The sequence below is a fragment of the Anarrhichthys ocellatus genome, unplaced genomic scaffold (genome assembly GCF_004355925.1).
Source record: "Anarrhichthys ocellatus isolate YVR2014 unplaced genomic scaffold, GSC_Weel_1.0 scaffold1235, whole genome shotgun sequence".
NCBI lineage: Eukaryota > Metazoa > Chordata > Actinopteri > Perciformes > Anarhichadidae > Anarrhichthys > Anarrhichthys ocellatus.
This window is the reverse complement of record NW_022281209.1, coordinates 2,586-11,919: the sequence shown is the minus strand read 5'-3', so window position 1 is coordinate 11,919 and position 9,334 is coordinate 2,586. Positions and strand designations below refer to the sequence as shown.

The 9,334-nt window shown below is 43.6% G+C and overlaps 2 protein-coding genes across 2 annotated transcripts; both read left to right on the top strand.

The window, feature by feature from the left end:
* The first annotated feature begins 4,975 nt into the window (after nt 1-4,975).
* On the top strand, nt 4,976-5,962 carry LOC116377425 (tripartite motif-containing protein 35-like). Its single transcript, XM_031839065.1, has one exon. It carries the CDS (start codon nt 4,976-4,978, stop codon nt 5,960-5,962), a length of 987 nt encoding a protein of 328 aa, XP_031694925.1.
* A 1,640-nt stretch (nt 5,963-7,602) lies between these two features.
* On the top strand, nt 7,603-9,285 carry LOC116377426 (saxitoxin and tetrodotoxin-binding protein 1-like). Its single transcript, XM_031839067.1, has 6 exons — nt 7,603-7,783; nt 8,350-8,495; nt 8,578-8,657; nt 8,728-8,853; nt 8,933-9,052; nt 9,153-9,285. Exons 1-6 carry the CDS (start codon nt 7,646-7,648, stop codon nt 9,218-9,220), a joined length of 678 nt encoding a protein of 225 aa, XP_031694927.1. The 5' UTR covers nt 7,603-7,645; the 3' UTR covers nt 9,221-9,285.
* Nucleotides 9,286-9,334: the final 49 nt, after the last annotated feature.

Below are 9,334 nucleotides of genomic sequence, written 5' to 3'. Positions count from 1 at the left end.
AGCACAGCCCTTGCAGCTCTGATCAAAAGTAATCTGTGTCAGTATGAGTGTATTCTGTTCGCACCCACACACTGTCCCGGCCCTCCAGGAAAGCTGGCGCTGTAGTCGCACTGCAGCCCTCGGCGGGTGTCACAGGGCAACCGGTCGGTGCAGGCCTCACCCTCCTGCCCAGCACACACCTGGCAGCACCCACAGCTGTCTGACACAAGAGGAACACCAACAGGGCAGCGTGGCGTTGTGGGCGGGCACTGACATGGCCCAGTGCACAGCCGGCACCACACCTGAAGGGAGAGCAACAAAACACAGCTGCTGTTTACACTTCCGCTCAGTGGCTTGCCGTGCTCTCTGTTTAAGTGGCAACTAAGTGGCACAACTGGTATTCAGATAATTGATAGGTGCTGGAGTGGATTTGGCACCAAGACAGGTACTGACACACACGTCACTGAAGTGCTTTCACTGAATGACTTCCTGAAGAAATAGCTCCAGTAATCACGACATTGTCTCTGAAAAGACTTGATCCTGTTGACTTTTTCAAGAAGGACACACAACTTTTTCATATTTTGGGGACTTGAGTGAACTGAGCCTTAAATTGAAATATCCTAAATCTGGTCCCAACATGCTATACTGATGTTCTACTGTAGGACTCAGTCATCTGTGTTCCTATGCAGCTCTACACAGGTTCATACAAGTGACAGTAGCGTAAAGGGCATGAGCAGATCATGAGACATTGGGGCCCTGGGCACAGACATGCAGAAGGCCCCACCGCTTCTCCTATAGGAGCAAGACACACTTAGCCTCTTTTTGTTGCTCTTATGTGTTATGGTTGTTTTCCCCGTTTTTGCAGTTATTTTGCAATTCTTTGTAGTTGTGTTTCTTTCTGGTCATTTGCAGCTTTTTGTTTTCATCTCTTTGAAGTTGTTTTTGGTGTCTTTGTAAGTCTGTTTGTGTCTCTTTGTAGTCATTTTATATTTCTTTGTGGTCATTTTAGTCTCTTCCTAGTGGGTATGTGTCTCTTTGTGTGACGTTTTGTAGGTGAGGGCCCTGACCCTTTAGGCCCCTGGACCTGTGCCCAGTTGGCCCGCTCAGTTATCTATCCATGTTAAAGGGTCATGCGATTCTAAAGTAAATTCATATTCACTCATATTAGGCCAGGGGACAGAATGTTTTCCAGGGACAGCCCCATGTAAAAGCTTTGGGTGTGACTTTCAGCTTGTATCCTCATATCAGATGATAGCATTGTGTTAGTTCCCTTTGCTAAAACCAAAGCTTCAGAACGAAATGATGTGAAACCACTGACGGGCAAACAATCAAACAATCGGACTGCACGGTGCCTTCTTTGAGATGAATAGATGAGCATCTTTAAACCTTTTACTATTAGTTGAGTAATAATTTGTACCTCCATGTCAAACATTTGGTTCATCCTTCATGGGATTACAAGACACTGTGCATCTGCAAATGTAGCTCCTAAACTTTGGACCAACGCCTTCCCCATTCTATCAGATCTGTTGAATCTGTGGTTTGTTAAAGCGGCTGCTGATAGGTTAGCCTTTTTTAATAAACTCTCTGTTCGCCTCCAGTTTAGTTTCATTCTGGCTGTGTGCTTTTAGTTGTCTATGTATAATGCATATGTATGCAGATGTGTGCTTGTGCGTGTGTGTGTATGTAGGTAGCTAGGTGTACAGTATATGTATATTTGTATTTGAGTATTTATTCTATATGTGTCACACTTTTAACTTTTAAAAAGCAATATATAAGTATTATTATTATTATTATATCAATCATGAAAAATGTACCAAAATGGTCACACGTATACAAAACAAAACATCAATTAAATATGTGCAAAACAAAAATTAAATAAATAAAACAAAGTAGAAACTAGACTAAGTCTCCTGTCAACTCTAACCACTGCTGAGATTCCCCTCAGGGTAAGATGACTAATGGCAGCCCTTTGCTTTGAATTGCTGCCTCCAATAATCATATTCCAGTTCATTATGGCAACATCGGGGACATCCCCGACCCACTCATGATAAGGTGAGAGCAAGCATTCACACACCACGCACACCACAGCTTGATAATATCGTCACATAACTTCTTTACAACAGACAGAAGGTCTTCTCATTTTACAGAGAGGATATTAATACGTGTCTCACCTGGGTGATGATACACAACAGCAAAGAGCAGACCAGCCGGGTGTCTCTTCTGTCCATCTTCCTCACCTCTGTCTCTTGAGCTCCTTCTTTTTGTCCAGTCTCCCTCCCTTCTCCTTCTTCTCCTCCTCCTCCTCTGGACAAGAGTGTAGATGTGTTTATTAAATGTGCCTGCCTTTGTTCATTTATACAGTCCAGGTTCTGATGTCACAGGCGGAGGACTGCAAAGTAAATAGTCACTGGAGAAGAATCCAAACTTCCAGACCTATCTTAAAGCTATAAGCTAGGCCTTATTAAAGCCACAATCGATTTCTGAACACCAGATTATGATTGTTTTGTAATTGACTCGATGCCATTGTAAATGAGGGTCAACCTTTAGTGATCTCATATAAACAAAGGTTGAATGAATGAATGAATAACTGTGTCCTTGATGGTAAATAGGCAGCTGTCTGCTGACATTTGAGCCATATCCACTTGACGAGGGGGTTATCCACACTGGATTTACCCACCACGCTTTATCTGAATGTCAGATTTCCATGATCTATATAGTACCCACAAAAATGAGGAAGGAGCAGAAAATAGAGTCTGCTAACAATCCCACAATGCTATGAGTCACATTTGATAGAAGGTAAAACTCTCGCTGTGGTACTTCACTGTCTGCAATGACGCAAGATAAGTCACAAGCATGGTCTCTGAAATCACAGTTTACTGCTCATTATCGGGAAGACTACTGAGAGTCTGTTCTGTGTAATAATGAATGAATAATGAATCCGCTGTGTCTGTGTTTACAGCTTTCTGCTGCTGCCCGGTGGCAAAAATGTGAATAAAAGCCCCTTTATGACAAAAAACACCCTCAATACATTTGAGTAACCCATTTCACACTATTGTATTCAGTGTTAATCAACACTATTTATGTGTTTGTATGTGTGTGTTTGTATTTAGTACACGTCCTAATGTGAATGGCTGCTGATGACCACCTACTGTCCATCTGGCAGAAACAATGCTGGGTATTTGTCTCCACCTAGTGGTTGAATTTGATCAATGAATACACTGTTGAGCAGTTTCCCTCACTTATCGTAATACTTTATTTTCTTACCTTTCTACTCCAAAAACTCTTTGTTCCAATTTTGCTCTCAATATTTTGGCATTTAACTACTTACACAATTTTGCAACTTGTAGGTCACGTAGATATTTATTCACTGTTAAAATCATTTAAAAAGCTAAAGCAGCATGTTACCTTCAGCAGCTAGCATAGCATATGAGTGCTAACGCTAGTTAAAGATGCGCTAACGTACTCTGCTAATGTTAGCTCCATCTGTTTTAAAAACCTTTATCTCTTACAACCTCTCTGGGTAACAAGTATCACTATTACACCTTTCACCACGACGAGCTCCAAATCCACTAAAACAGCCTGAACATGAAGAACATCTGAAACCACCGATGAGTCTGTGGAGCAGAGACAGATAACTGTTAGAGCTGCTGGCTAAAGCTATGTTATGATTGGCTAAACTGTGGTTGAGGGACAATACTTAGCGAAGGGTTAAATTAGGACTTGCTTGTTGACATGAATGCTTATTACAAGTTGGAATGTCATAATTCCGATAGGACACGAACGCGGCATGAGTGCCACAGACAGCGTGTTTCTGGCGTGTAGGGCAGTGTTTTCCAACCTTTTCTGAGCTGTGGTACATTTTTTATATTAAAAAGATCCTGCGGCACACCAACAACCAAACAAGTTACAAAATGACACATTGTAGCATAATACTGCATATTGACGGGTGTTTTGTTTGGAGATCACGTTTGAGGTTGCTTAGGACCGTGGATCTGTTGGATAGCTTTTCCCCACACACCAAGCGTAACGGAGTCGGTGCATTCGGATCCCCGGTGAAGGTAAATCCAAACGACAGATAACTTTCGCTGTATTGCCTCGAGCTCACCATTTTTTCTTTCTGTTGAACCACTCATACGAGGCTTTTAATCTAGGTTAGAATTTTGTCCAGGGCCCAGTTCAGAGTCTGCATTTTTCCTTTTCAAATATTGAAAATCATTGACCTACTGAATGCACTTCTCAGGGACAACATGCTCACATGTGCTCAATGTCATCAACATTGTTGAATGTGCAGCATGTGTACAGGATGTGATGGCACGGACACATTTTACTTCCTGTAAACGTCACAAGATGGAGACAAAGTTCATGTTATTCTTTGCTGCACAGGTTGATCAATAGCAGCACCTCTTAGCACTTTCTGATGGATTCTTCTTTTCACACAGATCCTTCACAGAAACCCCGTTGTGTTTGTCTGACGTCCTGGTTGTCCAGAGTAGCTCACACATCCATCACTGCTGTGGCTCTTGATGTTGTTGTTGCTTCATCAGCCACCAATTTAGTCAAATCATCTCAGAGACGTTATTCAGATTGAATTATATTTCAGACGAGTCTTTTCAGCTCTTAAGAGGCCCAAGTTTATTTGTTGCTGCTGTACCCTCATCGTCAAAACTCACTTGTATAAGATACAGACCAACACTGAACCTAAATGTGGTGGAATGCTCCCCAGAGAATGAAGAATAGGGTGTAGGGTTGTGAAAGCAGCCCTCAGGCTGGCTCCTTCCACAACCAATTCTTAATCAGTGCCAGCATAGAAGCCACCTGTTGGCATGGCCTTGTCCTTTTTTCGGGATTTTGACATTGTTGAACAGACCTGAGACGCCATTACAGGGTATGAGATTTCTGCTGGAAAACACACGTTTGGAGTATTTGAAACAGTGAAGAGACGGAACAGTAACTTGGTGAGTCTTGTTATTGAAAGGTAATTAAGATACCAAGACAAATGGCTGGGAAAATTGCTCTTCTTGAAAGTTTCCTGAACTGCCATGTTTGTTCAGAGACTTTCAGAGATCCTGTCTCTCTGAGCTGCAACCACAGCTTCTGTTCAAGCTGCCTGCAGCAATTCTGGAAACAAGCTAAAGACAAAAACTGTCCCATTTGTAAAACAAAGTCCTCAACGGATGAACAGTCAGTGAACTTAATACTGAAGGAACTGGCTGACTCCCTTGCTGAGAGACAGAATAATGGTTCACCTGAGACGGAACAAGAAAAGGAGAAAGCGGAGGTCGTGTGTGAAAAACATCCAGAAGTTCCTTATTGGTTCTGTGAGGACGAGCAGAAAGCTGTGTGTCCTGTCTGTGAGTTCTCTCTCCACCAGAGTCACAAGGTGGTTCCTATAGAACAAGCAGTCAGTGACCTGAAGGACCAGCTGAGATCTGATTTGGAGTCTCTGCAGGACAAGGGGGACAAACTTGAAGAAGTGGAGGAAACGTACAATGAAATAATTGAACACTCCAAGCTGTTGTCCACAGACAGGCAGATCAGAGCAGAGTTCAACAAGCTCCACCAGTTCCTGAAAGAGGAAGAGGAGTCCAGACTGGCAGCTCTGAGGGAGGAAGAGAAGCAAAAGGGGAAGACTATCAGCAGAGAGAGGAAGATGATTCAGGAGCAGATCTCCTCTCTGTCAGACAGCATCTCTGCTGTTGAAGAAGACCTGCAGAAACACAACGTGTCATTCCTCAGCAGTTATAAAGCCACTCAGACCAGAGCCAGAGTCCAGAGCTCACTGTCAGATCCACAGCTGGTCTCAGGAGCGCTGATAGATGTGGCCAAACACCTGGGCAACCTGTCCTTCAGAGTCTGGGAGAAGATGAAGGACAAGGTCCACTTCAGTCCTGTCATTCTGGACCCAAACACTGCAGCCTACAATCTCTATCTGTCTGATGATCTGACCAGTGTGAGATGTGTGTATTATTTTCCTTATAAATAATTTTAACATCTAATCTTTGTTTGTATTAGTAACATTATGGGTTAGTAAATTGCATGTTTTCTACCTTGTCAGCAAATATTGTGGTCAAAAACATGAATGAGTGACTTCTATCAATACAAAGCTGCGCTGCAGTTTGATGTGTTTGCAAACACAGAAACTGATTCACTTTTCTATTTCAATGATCATTTTATTGATAACACCGTAACACATTTTCTTGAAGTCATAGAAACACGTGTAGCACGTAAGAGAATAGAGCAATAATCTGAAGAATCAGAGAACTAGAGGATTAATATTGTTATACAGAAGAAACCCAAAGAGACAAAAAGAGACAACGGGAAACTAGAAAGAGCCAACTGCAGAGAAATGATTGAATAAGGTCGGAAAGAGAGGGAACAGGAGAAAGAGAGAAAGAGCAAGAGAAGACAACTCAGTGTTGTCAGTGCAACATACTCACTGTCTGGAGAAAGAAGATGGAGGTTCAGAGTGAACACAGTGGCTCCAGTTGATCTCAGCAGTGGTGGGCCGTCAGGACCTTCAAGGCCTTCTCTGCTGGCCTAAACAGAATCACAAAGTTATATCTATTTTATAATTTAATAATTTTTCTTAAATACACTACATGTATTATAATTTATATAAATATTTTTCCATTATCTTATTTTCTCATTGCACAGCTACTGTCTTCCTCAGTTGCTCTGCTTCCAGTGCAGCTTGTTTTAAGTAGAGCTTTTATCCAATCAGATTTCACCTCTGTGTCTCTAGGTAAGAAGAGAGGCAGAGGCCTGCAGACTCACAAGTGAATCCATGTGCAGTTTAAGTGAATGGGGACGATATTGGGGACTTTGTCTTTAAATAGTGAACAGCAGCTCTGGTAAGTTAAATGCATTTGTTTTTACATCTGTAGTAGCTTTAATATGCTTGTTTATATATCATTATTTGTACAACTTGTTTTTATGAAGATGGAATTTTGTTTGGTTTAATATGTGATAGGAACCATTGTTATGTCCAATGTTGCACTGGGGACATATTTAGCAGGTGCCAGTGTTGCCAACTTGGCGACTTTCTTGCTAAATCTGGCACCTTTCCAAACCCTCATGGCCACTTTTTTTGTCAAAAGCTACTAGCGACAAATCTAGCTACTTGTTCTGGTGTTGTTGGAGACTTTTCTGGTGTTTTGACTCTGATGTTAAAGCACGTACGTTCTGCACTGTCGTGAACGGGCAGCGGGTGCTGCCGTGAGCCTCAAAGCACTCACAGGTTACTCTCACAGCAGTCCCAGCTGCAGTCAGAGCAGAGAGGAGACGCAGTCTCGGCGTATTCTCTGCAGTTAGTGTATCTATAGGTGTTTGCTTCATTTTTACACGAAACAAATAATAACCGTAGCTGTGTTTCAGCTGCCGACAGCAGTGAAGGCCCAGGTATAAAATGCACGGCCCGCCACTGATATATACTGTATATTGCAACGTCTTCAGGCAGTAGCAGCCACACAGTCTGGTTTAAACTTTAATAGCACAAAGAGAAGGTGAACAGAGGGACTCAAAGGTTTCAATAACACAGAGTTGGATAACGCGCTGAGCACACATACACTTTGGACCGGTTATGGCTGCCTCGGGGTCCCGGGGCCCTGTTATAAGCCGACCCGCCGCTGCTCCTGACAGATCACACAGCAGAGGGTGCATTTGATTTATGCCTCAGAGCAGGATGAATTCAGTAAAGAGAGCGCTGCTGCTGCTGCTGCTGGTGGCCGCCATCGGCACCAATGCGGCCCCAGGCCCCGAGGACTGTCACAGTCTGAAGAAGCTGCCCTCATTGGACCTGCACAAGGTGAGTCTGGACCTGGTCTGGAGCCTGAGACCAGACAGATAATAAAATATGTCAGGTTCTTTCAACTTTATACAACTGGTGTGTGTCCAAACTACGACCCGAGGGCCACCTGGGGTCCTGAGTCTGATGTTGAAAGGCCTGCTTTGAATTTAAAAGATAGAAATTTGAATATGTCTCCAGCATTTTTCTCTCTCAATATTTGACCTTTTCTGCTCAGTTTGTTACAGTTTAATATTTGACAGATATCCTAATATTTTAAATGGCCCTTGAGTCATGAACAGAAACAATATTTCTCCCTGTTTACAGATTTAAACTCCATAACATTTAAAGTGGTTCATGAACTGATCACAATCACGTTTATTTGCCAAGTCAATAACAGCGTGGGCACATACGAACAATTTGACTTGTTATGTAAACAATGAGTGAAAAAAAACACATGTCCTCTGTGTCCTTAGTGTCCTCAGGGTCCTCTGTGTCCTCAGTCTGACTCTGTGTCCTCAGAGTCCTCAGTGTCCTCAGTCTGACTCAGTGTCCTCAGTCTGACTCTGTCCCCCTTCTTCCTGCAGGTCTGCGGGGACTGGGTCCTGGTCTGGTCTGTAGCTGACCATCAGGAGGCCTGGGACCTGCTGCCGAACATCTCCAGCTCCCACGTGGAGTTCAGACTGCACCAGGACAACACCACGGTCCTGTTCAAAGAGAGGAACTTGTACATGTGAGAGCGTGAACGTCCTCCAGAGAGACGTAGCTTTGTTGTGTCTTAATGCCCTCTGACTGGTTTGTGTCTTTTTTTTCAGGGACAAGTCCTGTAGTCACTACTTCATTAACTTCACGGTTGCTGACGGTGGAAACCACACGATGAACATCATCGCCGCAAGTGAGTCACATCTTCTTGTTACTATTGTTGTTGTTGTTGTTGTTACTGACGTGTGTTGTTTGCGTGTTAGCGGTGGAGAAGGACAGCGTCATCAGTGACTTGAACGAATCGATACAGACAGACTTCTATGAGAGCTGCCCCGAGTGTCTGATGATGGTCTACCATTCACCAGCGGGCCGATACATGCTGAACTACAGTAAACACACACTCGCACACACTGGTTCATGTCTCATGACATCAGAACCTCTCATGAGTGTCGGTGCCGTGTGTTTCAGGGAAGGAGGGCCATCATCAGGATGTGGAGAAGATGAACTCCCACCACGGTGACCTCAGGAAGCTGGCCGAGTGTCTGGGATTCCCTCACGACAAACCCTTCAGCTACGATGGAGCTGCAGGTCAGCTCTGCTCCCACAAGTACCATGAGTACATCAAAAAGTACATCACAACGACTTCCTCACAGATCAATGAAACGTCCGTCCTCTTGTCTCCTCACAGATTTTTGTCACAAGAAACCCTCTCCAGAGGTGGACGTCGCTGCGACTGAAGCCCCGGCTCCTTCCTGAGTGAAGACGTGGGACAAAACCCAACATGTCAGATGTGTTGTCAACCAATAAAATAACAACTCAAACCTGTGTGTGTGTGTGTGTGTGTGTGTGTGTGTGTGTGTGTGTGTGTGT